The sequence below is a fragment of the Brassica napus genome, chromosome C2, assembly GCF_020379485.1.
Source record: "Brassica napus cultivar Da-Ae chromosome C2, Da-Ae, whole genome shotgun sequence".
In the NCBI taxonomy this organism is placed as follows: domain Eukaryota; kingdom Viridiplantae; phylum Streptophyta; class Magnoliopsida; order Brassicales; family Brassicaceae; genus Brassica; species Brassica napus.
Window position 1 is genome coordinate 1,462,147 of NC_063445.1, and position 20,833 is coordinate 1,482,979.

Below are 20,833 nucleotides of genomic sequence, written 5' to 3' on the forward strand. Positions count from 1 at the left end.
AGCCACACATCACCCTCTATTTCTTTTTCTTCCCACACAGTTTTTTTTTTTCCAATAAAACAAGAACTATTAGAGATCAGATAAGAGTTATAGACGATCAGTAATAGAGATAGAGATCGTTTGAAACAATGGATGAAGAGTATGATGTGATTGTTCTTGGCACTGGTCTCAAGGAGTGTATCCTTAGTGGTCTTCTCTCTGTCGATGGCCTCAAGGTATTCTTGATATCCTTGGGCTTGTTTCTGTGCATCACATTCATATAAAGATTAGTTTTTACGCTTAGCTATGGTTTTTGTTTTAGCTAGTTATGAATTTGACATGTCATATCAATAGTATGATTGACATCACATGATGTCATATCTTGTTTTTGTCATACATTGTCATTAACGATGAAATAGCATGATCCAACCATAACTTTTTGACGTTGTTCAAAACCTAATTCATACGGATGTATATAGGTACTGCATATGGATAGAAACGACTATTATGGAGGAGAGTCATCCTCTCTTAACCTCACTCAGCTATGGAAGCGTTTCAGGGGAAGTGACACTCCGCAAGAAAATCTTGGTGCAATCAGAGAATACAATGTCGACATGATCCCAAAGGTACTTAATTATATCAAAATACAAAAATATTTCTATGAATTTATATAAGAATCGATTAATAAAAAATATGGTTTCTTGAATTGCAGTTCATAATGGCTAATGGAACCCTTGTTCAAACCCTAATTCACACTGATGTCACCAAGTATCTTAACTTCAAAGCCGTTGATGGTAGCTTCGTCTACAAGAAGGGCAAGGTAGTAACTAAGTCTATTTTATCTTTTAAAAACAAGTTATTTACTCTGTGATTTTGATCATCCATGACAGATCTATAAAGTCCCAGCCACTGATGTGGAAGCCCTAAAATCGCCATTGATGGGTCTGTTCGAGAAACGACGTGCAAGAAAGTTCTTTATCTATGTGCAAGACTACGATGAGAAGGATCCTAAGTCTCACGAAGGACTTGACCTTAGAAAAGTCACAGCTAGAGAGATTATCTCGTATGTAGATACTATGTTTCTTCCATTTCAAGTCATTACATCATAGTTTCTTACGTTACACGCTTTGTCGCTGTTTTTCTCTTCCCAATAGGAAGTATGGACTTGAAGACGATACAATCGACTTCATCGGCCATGCCTTGGCGCTTCACAATGACGATGGCTACTTGGATCAACCAGCCATGGATTTTGTTATGAGAATCAAGGTGAAGTGTTTACTTTCTTCCTCCACAAGGCAATGTTCTGATCTCAATCTCATTTTTGGTTATGTGGTAAAGCTCTACGCAGAATCTTTGGCTCGTTTCCAAGGAGGATCTCCTTACATCTACCCACTGTATGGTCTAGGAGAGTTGCCACAGGCTTTTGCGCGTTTGAGTGCTGTTTATGGTGGGACTTACATGCTAAACAAGCCTGAATGCAAGGTTACACACGGTCCATTAATTGGTAATTGTTCTTAAAGATGGTTAGAAGTTCATGAATTTCTAACATTATCCCTAACAGGTTGAGTTTGATAGCTCCGGAAAAGCTATTGGTGTAACTTCTGCGGGAGAAACTGCTAAATGCAAGAAAGTTGTGTGTGATCCTTCTTACTTGTCTGACAAGGTAACCCTAAACCCATTTCACCTACAAAGGTTACTTGTTGTACGGGTCTAAGACGGTTCCCTTCTATTATAGGTTAAGAAAGTTGGGAAAGTGAATAGAGCGGTGTGTATAATGAGCCATCCTATTCCAGAAACCAACGATGCTCACTCGGTCCAAATCATTCTTCCTCAGAAGCAACTCGGCCGCAAATCAGACATGTAAGAGATCATAATCAGATAGCACATTTAATTATAGAACATTACGACTAGCTTCTACTTTGAAAAAAATGAAGATGAATCTACGAGATTCTGGATTTTGTAGGTACTTGTTCTGTTGCTCATACGCCCACAACGTTGCACCAAAAGGCAAATACATAGCTTTTGTCTCTGCAGAAGCTGAAACTGATAGTCCTGAAGAAGAGCTTAAACCTGGAATCGAATTACTTGGACCTATAGATGAGATCTTCTACCATTCTTATGACACATACGTTCCAACCAATAAGCAAGAAGAAGATAACTGCTTCATATCTGGTGTAAGTGAATATCATAGTACATCATATTATCTAATAAGTAATTTTCATCTCTGTTTTATTTTCTTGATGTTTCTTTGTTTTATTATCAGACTTATGATGCAACAACACATTTCGAGAGTACAGTCGAGGATGTACTAGAGATGTACACCAAGATCACTGGAAAGGTATAAACACTCATCACTATGTTTCTTGGTTCAGAAGTAAATACAACAGTTTGAATACTGAGTTTTTTTTCTTTTTTTTTTGCAGACTCTTGATTTGTCTGTGGATTTGAGTGCTGCGAGTGCTACTGCAGAAACTTGATAGTTTTTCTTTTGTTATTTCATTCATTTTATTTGTTCCTGCTGGGATTTTTTGACTAAAATAAAATATATTTATATATTTATATTCTAAAATATGAAAACTCCATCCTAATAGTTTATATATTTACATATTTGTTATTGCATTTCAATAATTATCCATTTAGAAATTTTTAAAAATTATTGTAGTAGAATTTATTTTGGGATATCCACCAATATTTATATTTTATATGTTATTTTATTATTTATTGAGATACTTTCTTAAGTAGTATCTTCCTAGTCACTATACTCCCGATATATTCTCTTTTTGACTTGGGATGCAAAAACGTGTTGGTAAAGTAAACTTCACCTCCAAGAGAAATCGACTTGCAATCAATTAAAATATTATATATATATATATATATATATATATATGTTGGGCAAGTTTTTTTATCCAGATAATTCATCACTTATTCATTGCCCAAAATCTTCCAAAATGCCTAGAAAACGACACGAAGGTGAAATTATATCTGTGTCTACGAGATGCTCTTTAACGAAGTTAATTTGAGTGATTTGTTTGTGTTTTTTCTCTGTTTGTGCAGAAAGATCCTCTTCTTCTTCTTCCTCCTCCTCCTCTAGCTCGTCTCCTCGAACTAGTAACTTCCTTATATAATCCATTTTGTTTTTGGATGTATCTCTCTTACGTTGCAAGAGAATAACTGGTTTAGGGTTTAGTAAATCCCTTAATCCCTTTTTTTTTGCATGTGTATTATGAAATGTTTTGTTCCTTATTTGTGTAGAAAGCTCTCCATCTCGCCCTCGTGCATCATCTTCAAGCAGGCGCTCTACTAGTAGTAGTAGTGGTAAATTTCATTCTCGTCAATAGATCTCTTAGAGAGAGTAATTAAGTGTGATCGTTGTTAATGATAAAATTAATAAAATATCTCAACTAGAACTATATATTTCTATTGTAAATCTAGCAATCAAGTTTGTATGTTATGATCAAACGTTTATCAAGGAAGTCACAGTAATAGTAGTGAAACGTGCAAGTACATATGGATATTTACAAGTATTTTTTATCTTTTTTAGGTTTTTAAATTGTGTATATGTAATTTAATCTAGATGTCTTTTGTTATTGTTGGTTGTGCAGGCAGATCTTCTCCTCGCCCTCGATCAACAGCTTCACACAGCCCATCTATTCATACTGGTAACTAAATTTTCTGTTTGGGTTGTATTTCTTTGGACTGTGGAGATAGAAGTTTTAGAAGTAGTACTTCTCAAATTTTGTGTGTTTAGGCAAATGATAGCTTGCAAGTCGCGATGATTATCCTCTCTAGTTGTTTAGTTTTATTATAAATACAACGATGTCATTTTTTCCCTTGGTTCCAGTTATCAGCATGTTCGTTTTCCGCATAAGTCATTTACACATTTCAATGTGAGATTTATAGTTACCTTTTTCTTGGTTGTCCAGAAAGATCTTCTCCACGTCCTTCAAGCTACAGTTCACCTCCTAAGACTGGTAACTTATATGATTTAATTGTTTTATTATGTAATATATGGTTTTCTTGGTCGTTCATCGTTATAATTTTTTTCTCTTATTGTTTAGTTCTATTATGTAATATATGCACTTTTTAATGTGAGAATATTTGTAATGTTTTTGGTTACTGGTTGCTTAGAAAGATCTACTCCACGCACTGCAGGCTACACTCCATCTCCTCAGACTGGTAATATTTCGTAGTATGTAGCCATATCTCTCGAAAATCATTTGAGATTAGTTGCGAGAGATTATCTATTCGGTCTACTAGGGAGGGTTCTCTTCGGAAAATACTGCAACACTGAGAGCTTTTTGGACTGCTCGGAAAAATCAGCCATCTCACACGGATGGCGTGGAGTTTTAATTGGACGAGATATCATTGTTAACTCAGCAGGATGGGAAGTCGGGAATGGAACCAGCATCAATATATGGGAGAAGCCATGGCTCAGTTGCTCTACACAACTGAGGCCAATGGGACCAGCACCGGAAACACTCATCAACCTCACCGTATCTGATCTTCTGCTCCCTGACAGAAACGAATGGGATATCGCCAAGATCCACCAGATTCTCCCGTTTGAGGAACAGCGAATCCTTGCCATTAAGCCAAGTTTGACCGGAGCTCCGGACAAGCTCTCCTGGCTGAGCACTGACACTGGCGAATATTCAACAAAAACAGGCTATGCTGCAGTTCTTTCATCACGAAGCACAGAAGCGGGAGAGGCTAGAGCGACTGCTGAGAGATCTACCTTCGACTGGAGGAAAAATGTATGGAAACTCCAAACCACCCCGAAGATCAAGCTATTCATATGGAAAACACTACATGGAGCAATTCCGACAGGTGAAGCTCTGCGATCCCGAGGAATCAACGTCGATGGATTGTGCAAAAGATGCAAGCTACCTGAATCTATTGATCATCTGCTCTTTCAATGCTCCTATGCTAGACAGGTCTGGACCTCTGCCCCTGTTTACCCGAGCATTGAGTACAGTGGATCTATAGAATTGCGAAGCTCCTGGCCCGACCTCTGTTCAAAGAAAACCTTGCCACCCACGGGAGTATCGATAGGGGCCCTGGCTCCATGGATCGTCTGGCAACTTTGGTTAGCCCGAAACAAACTGGTGTTTGAAGATAAGATTATAACAATCGAGGAAGTACTCTCAAAGGCAGTTGCCAGTGCCCGAGAATGGATTACCAGCCAGGACCATCTGACTCAACCTACACGACTCATAGCTCCCCCGACAATGCTCCAAGCAGATTATGTTTTGCTCAGAACAGATGCTGCCTGGAATGAATCTCTAAATCTTGCAGGGCTGGGATGGATGACAAAGCGACAAGGCAGGGAGTCCTCTTTCTCCTCTATTGCGCAACATGTTGCTACACCACTTGCAGCTGAAGGCCTGGCGCTCCGGGAAGCGTTGCTGAAGTGCAGGGACATGGGACTATCGAAGATCAGATGTGAGTCGGATTCGGCCATCCTGATTAAAGCTATCAATGCAAATTCTCCTCTTGTTGGTTTATATGGCATCTTAGCTGATATTAACTCTATTGCATCCTCTTTTGATTCCATCTCCTTTAACTGGATCTCACGTGAGAGAAACGGTAAAGCAGATGGATTGGCAAAAAATGTATTATCTTCTGAACTCGCCGTTATGGCTGCGCCTAACACTGTTTAGTGCGGATCTAATATAAGTTGTGTTTCAAAAAAAACTTTATAGGTTTCTTTTAGTTCTTGTTATGTTAGCGTTTTTCTTCGTGGATTTCAGCTAGTCATGACTCCCACTCGAGCGAAAATACTAGTAACGATCATGGCTTCTTCTCGAGGGGACGTAGTAGTAGTAGTGATGATGATTATGACTTCTTCCGGAGGAGACGTAGAAGTAGTAGTAATGACGAAGGTATGCGCTTTAACTTTCCTTTCGGATGCTTTTAAACAATTTCATTTTAGATGATGGTTTGGTTACGTTCGCCTTGCTTACGGTACGTCATTTTTATTTCTTTTCAAATTAGGGATGTTTTCTGGTTTCATAGACGAAATTAAGGATGCTATAGAAAACTACCGAACCTCTAAGAAAGACCCTGTAGCAGCAGCAGCCGAAGTTGCAAGTACCAGTGGTTCTATTGCATGTGTCACTCAAGCCAAAGCTTTCCAAGATGTAAGTAATAACCACTTTATATGCATTGCATCTATCTATTCTATTAAAACATTCCTATTGATATATGTGTGGTCAAACTATTTTAATACATTATTAAAATCTCTTACTAATTATTTAAGAAAAATGTTATACAAATAAAAAGACAAACATGACTAAAAACACAAATATAAAAATTAAATTTCTAAAAAATATAAAACAAAAAATATACCCCCATAATTTAGTTGTGTATTATAACTTCAGAAACTTAGGATGCATGTGGCTTATAATATATTTGCATTAGGTTTGGTTTGTTTATTCAAAATTAACAAAAAAGCTAGACTTGGAAATGATATTTGGTTACGTTCTTCTATTATCTATTGTCGAATCTTAATATTTATTCAAAGCTTATCTTTGTGTTTTATATGTGTAGTGCCTCGACGAGAATGAAACAGACATTAATAAATGTCAGTCCTTGATGGACATGTGGTGTAAGTGCAAGAAGAGTTCCAAGCTAACCACCTAAAACCATTAATCCTTATTTGCAAGTTACCAAACAGTTCTTGAAATTTGTATTTCTTCATTACTCTGAAGAAGAACCCTCTCATGGTCTTTTATCCTTTCTGTCAATGTTTAGGATCTTGTCTTTTTCTCATTATGTCAATGTTTTTCATTTCCGGGTTTGATGTCAATAAAGAGAATAACATCAATGGCTTAAAAACTATTTAACAAATATAAAGGTCAATTAAGAATAAATGTAAAGTTTGTGTCCTTCAATGCAATTTATCCGCTTCAAAAATCTCTCCGTCGTGAACAAAACCAAAACCTCAAAAAATCTCCGCCGTAGATGATTTCCCGGCGATATCTTCCGTCGTACAAGCTTCGTTTCTCGGCTGCTCGGAGTTTTCGATCAGACGCGGCGCTCGAAGCCATATCCAACGCCCTTGAAGAGAAAGTCCCAAACTTGGTGCTATACAATTACCCTTCCTTCTCCGGCGCTTTCTCAGCTCTCTTCGCTCATCTCTACCACTCTCGCCTCCGCCTCCCCTCTCTCATCTTGCCCTTCTCTTCCGTCGTACCCTTCAGTGTCAAAGATCTCTCCTTGGAAGGGTTCGAGAGGTGTTACCTCCTCGATTTCATTCCTCCTAAAGACTTTGTCGCTACAAGAGATTGCGAGTATGTTTATTAACATTTTGTGTTTAAAGTTTAGATCTTTAGAGTTTAATCTTCGATTTCTTTGTGGGGTTTTAGGATTATTTGTTTTGATCATCGAAAGTCAGCAGCTTCAAAGCTCGGCTCGGTGAAGAAGAGGTTTAAGGTTAATGTGGATGTTGACAAGAGTAGCTCAAAGGCTGTGTATGAATACTTCTCGAGTAAACTCGCATCTTCCGAGGTTAGTAAAGGATAATTGTAGTAATGATTTAGTAATGACTCTTGCTTTGATTGGTATCTAATGTGAACAGTGTTATGTGCTTTAGGGGGAATCTATCAGTTTGCTAGATGATGAAGATAGAACTCGAGTTGAATCAGTTCTAGATTACATTGAAGATATTGATCTTAGACGATGGAGATTACCGGATATCAAGGCTTTCAGTTTTGGACTAAAGGAGTGGCGCTCAAAGGTTAACTGCATCACGAATCCGCACATGTACGAACAGGTTCGATGCTCTTTTCTAGGCCTGTGAGGTCGGTTAGATCGGGTTATTCGGTTCAGGTAGTTGGGTTTTTGGTTAATTCGGTTTTCGGTTAGTTTGGTTCACCCTAAATCTTAATGTTAACCCATCCGGTTCGGTTAGTTCGATTTTTGAAAAGCAAACCAAAGTTTTAGATTTTGGTTAGATTTTGTTAAAATTTCGTTTAAATTTTGGATAAATGCGGTTAGTTCGGTTATTTCTATGAGTTTGGTTCGAAATTTGGTTAGTTTGGTTACTTTGTTTCGGTTTTTTGGTATGGTTTGGGTATAATAATTTTTTTTTGAATGAAAATCAATTGCGAACCCAAAACAGGAGTTTTTTTAGAAAACCTACCGAATCGAACCAAACTTCTAAACGAACTTACCAAAAATTTTGTTCGGTTTGGTTCAAAATCGCAGGCCTAATTTGTTTCTTGAAATGTTGAGCATGTCCGTATATCATTTCTTAGTGGATCATTTTCATGTCTCTATGTTGTAGCTGTTGAGGATAAGTTCAGAGGACCTCATTGCTAATGGGAGCTCGTATTTTTCTTCCCGGCTTATCGATGCAAAGAGAGTGCTGAAGCAGAACAAAGCTTTCAAGATCAGATTGGGAAGAGGGTTTTACGGAGAATGCATGGTACACCTTTGCATCGAACTCCTCTTGTTTCAAAAAGAATCATTGATTGAGTTGAACTTTTGTTTAATGTTATAGGCAATACGCGCAGATGGTAACCATGAACTAAGCGATGAGCTAGGCAAGCTACTTAGTCTACAAAGTGCTGCAGCTGGTTTGAGGTAAATTTTTTAGTTTTCCTTATGAAGATTTGTGGATAGTTTAGTTAGTAAAGATCTCTTTTGAAAGTAGGCCAATAGGAGCTGTTACGTTCATGCAACGGAACAATCTCAAAATGTGCTTGAGAAGTACTGATGATACAACCGATACATCTGAAGTTGCTAAGGTTTTTTTTTTTCAGAACCTGAGTGTAAGCTCTTTCTGGTATAGCGATTGGCTAGACTTATATGTTTTCAATGTTTTTGGTAAAAGGCTTATGGTGGAGGTGGAACTACTTGTTCAAGCTCGTTCATCATAAGAATGGATGAATATAATGAATGGACTGCAAAGAATCCAACATGAGAGAGAACACACACTCAGTCGTCAGCGAGACCAATCTCAAAGCTCGTGTCTCTGACCTTTTCGCGCAAAGGGCTGATCAAGTTATAACTGGCTGATGAAGGAGAGAAGAACTTGAGTAGCTTTTTTTTCTCTTGAACCGGTTTTGCTACCCTTAACCGACCTTACATTTCGGTTCAGTTTTTGGTTTTTTACGGTTTTGTGTTGTATTTTTATTTCGACTACTCGATGTGTTAAAACGATGTCGTTTCCTAAAGCTTCGTGTACATTTTTGTAACCGATCATTTTTTTTATCATCGTCGACGTCGAGAAGCATCACCGCCTAGAACCTTCTCTCTTTCTCTATAAATAGAAACTTTCATACCTTCTAAAACCCTAAACCCTTAATCGGACTAAGACGCATATTCATCGCACCATTTCGTATCTTCCTAACCGAATCAATCGCATCGTGAACTTCACTTCAAAACCATGGCTACCGCCGCTCTCCTCCGCTCGATGCGACGCCGCGAAGTCGCTTCCACTCCTTTCTCAGCTTTCAAATGCGTAAGTCTTCACGGATCTGTGGCTCGAGTGAAAAGACTATGTGATCTGAACTTCACTTATTGCAATCTTACCTGATCTGATCAAATTTTTGTTGCAGCTTTCGCGCAGCGCGAAAACGTCATCGAACAGCTCTTATCATGCTCAGAATTGGAGAAGCTTTTCAAGAGCATTTAGGTATTCATTGATCTCTCCATCTATTCGCTAACACCAAGATCTCTCGCTGTGTTTCTGCTCAAATTTTTTTATTTCTTCTAATTGATTCAGCTCCAAGCCTGCGGGGAATGACGTCATCGGTATTGACTTGGGTACAACTAACTCCTGCGTTGCCGTTATGGAGGGGAAGGTATGAGACTGTTAATTAAATTGTATTACGGTTATATCTGGTTTAAACCGGTTAAGACCTTTGTGTATATAGTTAAGAGTGTTGGTTACATTGTAACAGAATCATAACGAATAAACAGATTATCATCTTCAGTGAGCTTGAGCTCGATCCCTTTTTGTTTATGTAGAATCCGGTTATATGTGGTTTAAACCGATTATTATTAAATTGTATTACGGTTATATGTGGTTTAAACCGGTTAATACCTTTTAGTTAGAGTGTTGGTTACATTGTAACAGAATCATAATCAATAAAACAGATTATCATCTTCAGTGAGCTTGAGCTGGATCTCTCTGGATCTAATAACTTTGGGTTTATGTAGAATCCGAAAGTCATTGAGAATGCCGAAGGCGCACGAACCACACCATCGGTTGTAGCTTTCAACCCCAAAGGAGAGCTTCTCGTCGGCACACCAGCCAAGCGCCAAGCCGTGACCAATCCAACTAACACGCTCTTCGGAACAAAGCGTCTGATCGGGAGAAAGTTCGACGATCCGCAAACGCAGAAGGAAATGAAAATGGTGCCTTACAAGATCGTGCGTGCGCCTAACGGCGACGCGTGGGTTGAAGCCAATGGCCAGCAGTATTCTCCTAGTCAGGTTGGAGCGTTTGTGCTGACGAAGATGAAAGAGACGGCCGAGGCTTACTTGGGGAAGTCTGTTAAGAAGGCTGTTGTGACGGTTCCGGCTTACTTTAATGATGCTCAGAGGCAGGCTACGAAAGATGCTGGTAGAATCGCTGGTTTGGATGTGGAGAGGATTATTAACGAGCCAACGGCTGCTGCGCTTTCGTATGGTATGACTAATAAGGAGGGTTTGATTGCTGTGTTTGATCTTGGTGGTGGGACGTTTGATGTTTCTGTTTTGGAGATTTCTAATGGGGTTTTCGAGGTAAGTGGTTTTGGTTTATCAGGTTTTGTTTGAGGATTGTTCTTGTTAGGCCTGCGGGTTCGGATAGTTCGGTTTAGATAAAATTTTGCCGGATTTAACCGCATTGGTTTGGTTTTCAAAAAGTTTTATCGAAGTTTTCGATTTTGCGGTTCGTTCGGTTAATTTTTTGGTTTAAATTGAATAAAATCCAAAAAGTTCAGTTAATTTTGGTTAGTTTGATTATTTCGGTTCGGATTTTGGTTAGGTAGTTTGGTTCGGAATTTGTTTTTTTTTTTTAAAGAAAACCGAACTAACCAATTATCTAGCCGGAAACTGAATTTTTTTAATTGGAAATTTCTGTTTTGCGGTTAGTTCGGTTAAACTTTTTGTTTAAATTGAATAAAATTCAAAAAATTTCGGTTATTCTGGTTCGGATTTATGATAGTTTATTTCGGTTAGTTTGGTTATTTCGATTTTGGTTAGTTCGTTCGGAATTTCAGATAATATTGGTACTGTTTGAATTTTTGTCATTTTAGAAAACCGAACTAACCGATTACTTTGCCGGAAAATTGATTTTTTTTGTTACCGAACTTTCCAACCAAAATAATCGGCAAGTTTGGTTCGGTTAAAAATCTCAGCCGTAGTTATTAAAATTGATTTTCTCTTTTCAGGTGAAAGCCACAAATGGTGATACCTTCTTGGGAGGAGAGGATTTTGATAATGCTCTGTTAGACTTCTTGGTAAATGAGTTCAAGACCAGTGAGGGTATCGACCTCGCAAAAGACAGACTCGCTCTGCAGAGGCTTCGAGAAGCTGCTGAGAAGGCCAAGATTGAGCTATCATCAACTTCTCAAACCGAAATCAATCTGCCATTTATCACAGCTGATGCATCTGGAGCAAAGCATTTCAACATCACCCTAACAAGGTCAAAGTTCGAAACTCTGGTGAACAACTTGATCGAGAGGACCCGTGACCCTTGCAAGAACTGTCTCAAGGATGCTGGTATAAGTGCTAAGGAAGTTGATGAGGTTCTTCTCGTTGGAGGAATGACACGTGTTCCTAAGGTACAGAGTGTTGTTGCGGAGATCTTTGGGAAGACTCCTAGCAAAGGTGTTAACCCTGATGAGGCTGTTGCTATGGGAGCTGCGCTTCAAGGTGGTATCCTCCGTGGTGATGTTAAAGAGTTGCTGCTTCTAGATGTGACGCCTCTGTCGCTTGGTATTGAAACACTTGGTGGTGTCTTTACAAGGTTGATTGGCCGAAACACAACCATCCCCACGAAGAAGAGTCAGGTATGCTTGCAAAGTCATTCCTCATTGCAATGATTCCTACATTGGTTACACTCTTATAAGTTAAGTCTCAATTTTGATTCGCTGTGTCTTGAAGGTGTTTTCAACTGCAGCAGACAATCAGACACAAGTTGGGATCAAAGTGCTTCAAGGAGAGCGTGAGATGGCATCAGACAACAAGCTCTTGGGAGAATTCGATCTAGTGGGCATTCCACCATCACCAAGAGGCATCCCTCAGATAGAAGTAACATTCGACATCGATGCGAACGGCATTGTCACTGTCTCTGCCAAGGACAAGACGACAGGTAAGGAGCAACAGATCACAATCCGATCATCTGGTGGACTCTCAGAGGATGATATCCAGAAGATGGTGAGAGACGCAGAGTTGCACGCTCAGAAAGACAAAGAAAGAAAGGACTTGATCGATACCAAGAACACAGCGGACACAACGATTTACAGCATAGAGAAGAGTCTTGGTGAGTACAGAGAGAAGATCCCTAGTGAAGTCGCCAAGGAGATTGAAGATGCTGTGGCGGATCTAAGGAGCGCTTCGGCTGGAGATGATGTCAATGAGATTAAGGCTAAGATCGATGCGGCGAACAAAGCTGTTTCGAAGATAGGAGAGCATATGTCTGGTGGAGGTTCTGCACCAGGAGGAGGAGCAACTCAGGGAGGGAGTGAGCAGACTCCAGAGGCTGACTACGAGGAAGTGAAGAAGTGAAGAGTGCGACTAAATCTTCATCTGGGTTAAGAAGTTAGATTAGATCATGGTTGGGTTCGATGCAACTTGTCATAAAAACAGGGAGCAGTGGATCTGTTCCTGTAATAAGTTGTTTCTGTGGCGAACAAAACTTAATGCTCCTCTCTCTGCTATAAAACCTTTTTGTTATATAAGAGAAACGTTTCAAAATTTCATTCTCTGTTCCTCTGCTGCCTATACCAAATCATGTAGAGGAAGAAGAAAGAAAAGAGCTTTTGACTATGTGTCTTTTTCTTTATAGATCGAAACCTGGTGTGAATGACACTGCTGGGTCTAGTTTGGGAACTACCAACACAAGCAATGCCGTTATAGAGGAGAAAGAGGTATGATGACATTGCCCACACTTTGATTTTTTTTTTTTCATTTTAAATGTATAAGAGTAGCTTAACTTATGCTTGGTTTAGGCTGCCAAAGTCTCCAATAAGAGTTTCTTTGAGATGAACAAAGAGTAATAATGGAGAGGAGAATCGTTTTTTCAAACTCTCATTGTCTTTGAGAAAGTAAGATCTAACTTTTTGTTTTGGTGTTAGGCTTTTTGAAGGCTATGTTTGTTTGCTTCTTTTTTTCTTTGTTCTTAGATCATATCGAAGGTGTTGAAATTTGGATGTAATAAATTTTATTCCCTGCTGCCACTTTTAGTTCTCCTCTTACAAGTGTGCTTCATAAAATTCCATCTTTCACTATAGCAAACAGATCCATTTTCTTCGGATTAATATGCAACATGCACTTACTTTATCAAACAAAATAATTAGACATGGAGTATAAGAAGAAACAGAGTTGCTTATGCTTACGTGGGGGAAGACTTGTCAAGATAAATATAAAATAGAATGGGTGTGTTGTCTTCTTCTTCTATGCAGTCACATAGATTAAGGTTTGAATTGATGACGGTTATGCTCGTGAGAGAATTGTTGGTTACAATAAGACAAATTGTAATTTAGTTATTATCAGCTTGTTAAAAGATAAGACAAACGAGAGAAAAACGAAGAACAGACAGACCAAACAAAACGGTCCAACCGGTCCGGTTAACAAAACACTGAAAAAGGCGCCAACACGCTTGTTACGTAAACGGTAGCCACGTTTCGAGCACTGCGTTTGCTAATTTGTCTTCACTGAAATTCGCAGTGTTCTTTCTTCGCATTTCGGTTTATGTTTCGTTGAGCTACTGATTTGCATGCAAGGCTAGTGACACTAAGAAGCGGAGAAAATGAGAAATATTTACTTTCTAGTCTTATTTCTGTTGAGCATCTTGATCTCCATACATGCTTCTTTGCATGTGAAGTATCTTCCTGGTCTTGAAGGTCCTCTTCCTTTTGAGCTCGAGACAGGGTAAAATGAAGTCCATCTCTTCACTTCAATTTGTTATAAAAAAATCCTTAATCTAAGACATGTCTCTTTCTTCTTTGCTGCATGTGGTTTTATATAATAAGGTATGTGAGTGTTGGTGAATCTGGAGATGTTGAGCTCTTCTACTACTTTGTGAAATCAGAGAGAAATCCAGATAAAGATCCTCTCATGATTTGGCTCACTGGTGGGCCTGGATGCAGCTCCATTTGTGCTTTACTCTTTGGAAATGGTAAACAAATCTTTTTTTTTTAATTGTATTTAATGAGTCCTAACTAACTAGTTTACTTGGTGCATGTGTTGTGTGATTTCGTGTTTCTGATTAGGGATCCCATCTTGAAACTATATTTTAAGGCCTACTGGCCTAATTAAACACATCTAATTGATATGCATGTCTTCAGTATTAAATAGCTTAATTGCATGTGTGGTGTGATTCTCTTATGTTTTAAGGGTTAGGACAAGTGTAACTAATGCATGCGTTCTGTAAAAAATAGTTTAGTTGCATGCAGTACCGTGCAAACGTTTTCGGAAGTCCGACGCGAGTTCAAAAATATATTTTACATGATATATTTTTAATAATATATATATATAACTCTCAAAAATTTTAAATTATTACATAAACGTTTTTTAAATTTTTTTCATCAAAATTTTATAAAATAAAATTTTTAAATCATGAACAAAAAGTATGAATTTGTAATATAAATACAAAGATATAAATTTTTGATTAAAATGTTGATAGCTGTAAAAAATGTAAATCTTAACATTTAAATTAACTATAGTAAAATATATATTGAAAATATTATATTTTCTTTATCAAATTCTCATAAATATATAAAATAAATCTAACTCATAGCATATAAAAGAAAAGACCAATGTGATCAAATATTTACAGTTTTTTAGAAGTCGAATCTTTATAGTTTTATTTAAAATATAGCAAAAATAATCACAAACCTAGTTAATTTAAACAGAAGTCCAATTTAAATTCAAATAAAAATAAAAATCTAACTAAGAGAATATGTTAACTACCGTGTAAAAGTATTTGTTTTTGTAATTTGGAGCCCTAAAATTTCTATAAAATTTAGGGCCTCTCTTGTTGCATGTGTTGTGTGATTTTTATAATGTTTGGAGGGTTAAGACGAGTCTAATTAATGCATGTGTTCTGTGATATATAATTTAGTTTATGCATGTGTAATGTGTTGTGTGATTTTTATTAATTTTAAATGTTTTTCTCAGGTCCATTGGCATTTAAAGGGGATGTGTATAATGGGACAGTGCCTCCTTTAGAGCTAACATCTTATTCTTGGACAAAGGCGAGAGATTAATTACCAATTTTATAATGCTTTCCTCTGTAATACCAACATCTTGCTTCTAAAGAGAATGTGTATATGTATACTCAATTTTTTTTCAGGTGGCTAACATTTTATATTTGGAATCTCCTGCTGGTTCTGGATATTCTTATGCCAAAACTCGGCGTGCTGCTGAGACGAGCGACACCAAACAACTATTAGAGATAAATGTCCCACATCGGATATTGGAAGGGATTCTTAGCAATATATAAGATGGATGAGTCACTCCACTTAGCACCAATTGGTTTTAGGTTGGAAGCCCATCTAGCTTAACATGGTATCAGAGCCCGATCCACGCAGTCCAATCCGATCCATTATCGATCCAGCCCAAAGTTGGCCCATCGATCTTTGCCCGAACATTCCGAGATTGACGCTCAAAGAGCCATCATCTCGAGGAGGCGTATTAGGGATAAATGTCCCACATCGGATATTGGAAGGGATTCTTAGCAATATATAAGATGGATGAGTCACTCCACTTAGCACCAATTGGTTTTAGATTGGAAGTCCATCTAGCTTAACAACAACTTCACCAAATCGACCAGTTCCCTAGGAGTGTTGAGTGTTCTCTCTTTATTATAGCCTAGCTTTCTTGATGATTTTGGCTTTATTTTCTAAAACTTTTCACTATGTTCTTGCTTGTAGTGGTTTGTGGATCACCCTGAGTTCATATCAAATCCATTTTATGTTGGTGGAGATTCATACTACGGGAAGATTGTTCCAGGAGTTGTGCAACAGATTTTACTTGGTATTTTCAACTTACCACCCACCTATGCCTCTCTTGTATTTTCTTATATTTTATATCAAATATTTTGATCACATTTTACAATATGAAAACAGGAAATGAGAAAGGTCTCACACCACTGATAAATATTCAGGTAACAAAACTATATTCCCTCTTTTTTTCTTTAACTGAATATATATATATTCGGTTGAGATTTATTTATATAAACTGAGCAGGGATATGTTCTTGGAAACCCTACGGTAAGTGCAAACTTTGAATCAAATCATAGAGTTTCATTTGCGCATCGGATGGGACTGATTTCAGATGAGCTCCACGAGGTATATGATTTTTTCTTCTTCATCATCATCGATCATGTGATTCTTGAGACATTTGGTTACAATCTTGTTTACATCACTACTATATGCAGTCACTTGAAAGAAATTGTGGAGGCAAATTCTTTAACGTAGACCCAAGTAATGCAAAATGCTCAAATGGTCTTCAAGCTTATGATCAGGTAAGGATTATAGTAAAAAACACCATACGAAGTATCTGCATGCATTTTTCACAAACTAACTTGTCTCTTTTTTTTTGTTTGAGTTCTTAGTGTATCTCAGAGATATACATAGAGCAGATTTTGTTACCAAACTGCAAAGTAGATTATGTCTTACCAGACATATCACTACCTAACATCAGAACCAGTAGAAGAAGAGAACTCAAGGAGTTTTCAGGAAATGATTCATCATCATTGCCTCCTCCTAGATGCTTCGTAAGAATCTCCTTTTTTTTTGGTTATTTTGTATATTTATAGGTTAATGATAACACTTTCGTATTCTCAGACTTATAGTTATTTTCTGTCTGCCTTTTGGGCAAACGATGAAAATGTACGAAGCGCTTTAGGCGTGAAGAAGGTACCTATGTGAAACTTTGTTTCTTGTTCTAAATTGAAAACTTAACACAACCTGACCAATTAAATGTTTAAATATTATGCAGGGGTTTGGAAAATGGAGTAGATGCAACACCCTAAACATACCATATACATATGATATTCACGATGCCATTCCATATCACGTTAACAATAGCCGTAAAGGCTTCCGCTCTCTCATCTACAGGCAAGATTATTGTTTGTTGATGCGCCATCTTCTTCTTTTTTTTGAGTAACAAAAGCATTCATGATTAAGTCACAAACTAAATATTTGCAAAATTTTAAACAGTGGCGATCATGATATGATGGTACCTTTCTCTTCAACTGAAGCATGGATCAAATCTCTCAACTATTCCATTGTTGATGACTGGAGACCTTGGATGATGACTAGCAATCAAGTTGCTGGGTAAAGTGAAAACAAAGTCATGTTTCACTCCTTTATCATCAACTTTCATATCTCCTTCCTGAATGATCTTTAAACACACTCAGATTGTTTCCTGTGTTTTGTAGATATACAAGGAGCTATGCAAATAAGATGACATTTGCAACCATCAAGGCAAGAAGTTCTAAACCCTTTCTTTCTTTCTTTCTTTCTTTCTTTCTTCTCTAGTGTTTCTACTGGTAGAATTACAAATGATATAGAGAGTGTTTGATATATGTAGGGAGGAGGACACACTGCTGAGTATAATCAAGACCAATGTTCACTTATGTTCAAAAGATGGATTGATGCTGAATCTCTCTGAAGATTCTCACTCACTTCTCTCTCTCTCAAAAGTTTTATGAGTTTTTATTGTTTTTCGTTTATGGTTATTAAGTAAAAATTTAATAATAATAATGACCTTTTATTATCATCAACTAGATCATGACCCGCCCGACCGGGCGGGTGTTTATTTTTGTTTCAAATTTGTTTTGTTTATATTCATGATTTATTTGTATTAGGTAGTCTGTATTACATTTAATAGTAAATGTATCCGTGTTAGTAATAAAATTTTATCAACATATTTAATATGAAATAGAGAATATGAAAAATAAAAATGATGATAATGATGCATTAACATAAGAAATATAAAAAACAATTTTGCCAATTTAAAATATAATGAAATAAATAATTATGAGTTAGTATGATATATGAAAAGGAAAATTAAGGTATAATTTTTTTATTGAGATATATTTATTCTAAGGCTATGGAAATATAACATATTAAAATTTTTATTAAGAGTAGTCTAAGAAAAAATAAATTTATGATCAACCATAGTTACAATTTAATTAAAGGCTTAAGTTTGGGTTAAATAGATAACTAATTGTGTCCATTTGATTTAAAAAAGCCTGAAAATTTTAAAAGCCCACCTGTAACAGTTTTTTTTTCCGGGAAACGTAAAAAAAATTGTTGGGAACTTCCAGAGAAACAAACTGTCGGTGTTCTCTATTCTCTCTCTATCTTCTTCGATCTCTCTATCTTCCTCAATAGAAACAAAAACAAATTCAAAGATTGTGTACCAGAGAAATATAACCAGAGAAACAAAAACAAATCCGATCATGACCCTCAAAGTAATTCTTATAAAGAAAGATGATCGAGACAGCAGAAGAATATAGGTAATCGTTTGATAGAAATCAATTATCTTTGTTATGTTAGATATTCTTGTTACCAATAATTGATAACTTTTAATTATAATCAATGTTGATTGATGCGCAAGGTTAGGGAAGAATGATTCTGGTAACTAATTATATGCAATATATTTTGATGGTAACATGAATATAGTATTGATATCTTTTTGGTTAAATCAGAATCGCTTTCCAAAAATATAAAATATTTTTTGTTACCAAGAATATAGCTAATCGTTTGATAGAAATCAATTATCTTTATTATGTTAGATATTCTTGTTACCAATAATTGATAACTTTTAATTATTTAATGTTAAAAATAAATGTTGATTGATGCGCAAGGTTATGGGAGGAATGATTCTGGTAACTAATTATATGCAATATATTTCGATGGTAACATGAATATAGTATTGATATATTTTTGGTTAAATCAGAATCGCTTTCCATTTTTTTTGGTAACTAATTATATGCAATATATTTCAATTATGTTTTTAAATTTTGAATTTGATGTTTTTTTTTCATGTTCTACTGCTTCCTTTTTTGGATGTTAAGGAAAGAAGAACTGATTTGGAAAAAAAACTACACCATCTAATATTAACGTAAACACAAAAAAAAATTATACGATATATTATTATAGTTTACGGTACCAGTAACATGATGTTAATGTTAATTAGTGTTTTGGAGGAATGTTAGATGCTATATAATTATACGATACGAAAGAATAATTGAATTGATGATTTAATTTGAAGTCATCCGATTTATAACCTAACATTTCATCATGTTCAAGACTTTAAGTCATTGTTTCCGTTTTTGTAGTGTATAGTATAGCATTAAATAATCGATAAAGACAAGCTAATTTTAAGGAAAGAGTAATAATAGTTTCAGTGGCATTTGAAAGTAATTAATATTGAAAACTCAGGATTAATTTAATTTTGTACTCCTGTTTTAATAGATCAGATGGTGAAAAAACAAAATCTCTTTTAAAAGAACTAAAATCAAGAATTGACTCGAGTCTGATAATTATTCTGTTAATGTACCCTGATATCACCACATTTAAAGGTCAGTAACACAAAATCCATATAAGGCCTATAGATTAAGTCCCGGTTTAGCTCGTACCGGGAAATGCTTCTCAACATCATCAACATCATTGACAAGATGAGCTTTTGGATCATCCAACGAGATAGCAACAATCTTCCAGTCTAGCTCTCCTTCATCAATCATAGCTAAAGCAGCCAAAGGCTTAATTTTTAAAACTTCCCCTATCTTCCTTTGAGCTTCACCAATCTCAACAACATCAACTACAAATCCAAAAACCATGAACAAAGATCTAGCTAGTGGGCATTCCACCGTCACCAAGAGGCATCCCTCAGATAGAAGTAACATTCGACATCGATGCGAACGGCATTGTCACTGTCTCTGCCAAGGACAAGACGACAGGTAAGGAGCAACAGATCACAATCCGATCATCTGGTGGACTCTCAGAGGATGATATTCAGAAGATGGTGAGAGACGCTCAGAAAGACAAGGAAAGAAAGGACTTGAAACTAGGGTCTTCTTTTAATTATTGAATCTAGGCATGGAACGTGTTTGTTTTTTGTTATCTGCTCTTGAAACGTTCTTGTTCGCAGCTCGCTGGTAATGCTCAACCTTCATGGAGTAGTTCACACACTGCTCAAAACTATGCGAGTTTCTTCAAAGCTTTCGGGTATGTATCTAATAAGATCAACTTATTTCTTAAGTATGAACTCTCAGAACTTAGGAGAAAAGATTGTTTGTATTCACTGAACAAAGTATTACAGAGACGTTAAAGGACTCTCTCTCCCTACTACAACTTTGATCAATCCAATGATGACATAACCAACTACTCTCTCCTCTCTTTTATAGACTCCTAGGATCTCGTGAATGCCCACAAGCGTTCTGCGTTTCCTCAAACGTTTGCGAGTCACGTCAGCACATCCTCGACAGGCCATGTGCTGCAGATCTTCTTGATAACGACCTTTATTCCTTTATTCTTACTCGACTCTACTCGCTAGCCAGCTGTCCTTCTCATCATTTCTCAGATGTTTGTCCTCTTCTCCTATAGTGAAACAGGATCGGCGGTCGTTCTGCTTCGTACGTATCAATACCCGGCCCTTCGAAATTGATCTTGTCCTCAAGGTCAAA

At 36.8% G+C, this 20,833-nt stretch overlaps 5 protein-coding genes across 10 annotated transcripts; all 5 read left to right on the forward strand.

Annotated features, from left to right (window-relative positions):
- The first annotated feature begins 48 nt into the window (after window positions 1–48).
- LOC106385346 (guanosine nucleotide diphosphate dissociation inhibitor At5g09550) lies at window positions 49–2,577 on the forward strand. The gene is made up of 11 exons (XM_013825278.3): window positions 49–215; window positions 459–605; window positions 692–799; window positions 870–1,042; window positions 1,134–1,245; window positions 1,318–1,461; window positions 1,541–1,642; window positions 1,715–1,839; window positions 1,943–2,153; window positions 2,243–2,317; window positions 2,403–2,577. The coding sequence occupies exons 1-11, from the start codon at window positions 129–131 to the stop codon at window positions 2,454–2,456; spliced, it is 1,338 nt and encodes a 445-aa protein (XP_013680732.2). The 5' UTR covers window positions 49–128; the 3' UTR covers window positions 2,457–2,577.
- Window positions 2,578–2,896: 319 nt separating this feature from the next.
- Window positions 2,897–5,702, forward strand: LOC125581388 (putative uncharacterized protein DDB_G0271974). Of its 4 annotated transcripts, none has more exons than XM_048746749.1 (6): window positions 2,908–2,949; window positions 3,034–3,087; window positions 3,232–3,294; window positions 3,582–3,638; window positions 3,903–3,950; window positions 4,108–5,702. In XM_048746749.1, exons 1-6 carry the CDS (start codon window positions 2,928–2,930, stop codon window positions 4,167–4,169), a joined length of 306 nt encoding a protein of 101 aa, XP_048602706.1. In that variant the 5' UTR covers window positions 2,908–2,927; the 3' UTR covers window positions 4,170–5,702. The 4 variants fall into 4 exon arrangements, with proteins under 4 accessions (XP_048602704.1, XP_048602705.1, XP_048602706.1 ...); XM_048746750.1 differs by having other exon boundaries at window positions 4,132–5,702; XM_048746748.1 differs by having other exon boundaries at window positions 2,901–2,949; window positions 3,034–3,294; window positions 4,132–5,702.
- Window positions 5,703–5,970: 268 nt separating this feature from the next.
- Window positions 5,971–9,217, forward strand: LOC125581390. 2 transcript variants are annotated; one of them, XM_048746751.1, is made up of 8 exons: window positions 5,971–6,116; window positions 6,526–7,268; window positions 7,344–7,485; window positions 7,571–7,750; window positions 8,264–8,404; window positions 8,480–8,562; window positions 8,633–8,726; window positions 8,813–9,217. In XM_048746751.1, exons 2-8 carry the CDS (start codon window positions 6,940–6,942, stop codon window positions 8,900–8,902), a joined length of 1,059 nt encoding a protein of 352 aa, XP_048602708.1. In that variant the 5' UTR covers window positions 5,971–6,116; window positions 6,526–6,939; the 3' UTR covers window positions 8,903–9,217. The 2 variants fall into 2 exon arrangements, with proteins under 2 accessions (XP_048602708.1, XP_048602709.1); XM_048746752.1 differs by lacking the exon at window positions 8,633–8,726.
- Window positions 9,205–20,253, forward strand: LOC106382934 (heat shock 70 kDa protein 10, mitochondrial-like). 2 transcript variants are annotated; one of them, XM_048746742.1, is made up of 7 exons: window positions 9,205–9,442; window positions 9,540–9,616; window positions 9,707–9,785; window positions 10,144–10,710; window positions 11,361–11,981; window positions 12,076–12,205; window positions 20,030–20,253. In XM_048746742.1, the coding sequence occupies exons 1-7, from the start codon at window positions 9,368–9,370 to the stop codon at window positions 20,236–20,238; spliced, it is 1,758 nt and encodes a 585-aa protein (XP_048602699.1). In that variant the 5' UTR covers window positions 9,205–9,367; the 3' UTR covers window positions 20,239–20,253. The 2 variants fall into 2 exon arrangements, with proteins under 2 accessions (XP_048602699.1, XP_013678475.1); XM_013823021.3 differs by lacking the exon at window positions 20,030–20,253 and having other exon boundaries at window positions 12,076–12,893.
- On the forward strand, window positions 13,524–18,034 carry LOC125581392 (serine carboxypeptidase-like 19). Its single transcript, XM_048746754.1, has 15 exons — window positions 13,524–14,064; window positions 14,166–14,311; window positions 15,313–15,389; window positions 15,488–15,575; window positions 15,945–15,979; window positions 16,068–16,170; window positions 16,263–16,300; window positions 16,383–16,484; window positions 16,574–16,660; window positions 16,751–16,912; window positions 16,983–17,054; window positions 17,137–17,255; window positions 17,358–17,474; window positions 17,579–17,624; window positions 17,731–18,034. The coding sequence occupies exons 1-15, from the start codon at window positions 13,943–13,945 to the stop codon at window positions 17,809–17,811; spliced, it is 1,395 nt and encodes a 464-aa protein (XP_048602711.1). The 5' UTR covers window positions 13,524–13,942; the 3' UTR covers window positions 17,812–18,034.
- Window positions 20,254–20,833: the final 580 nt, after the last annotated feature.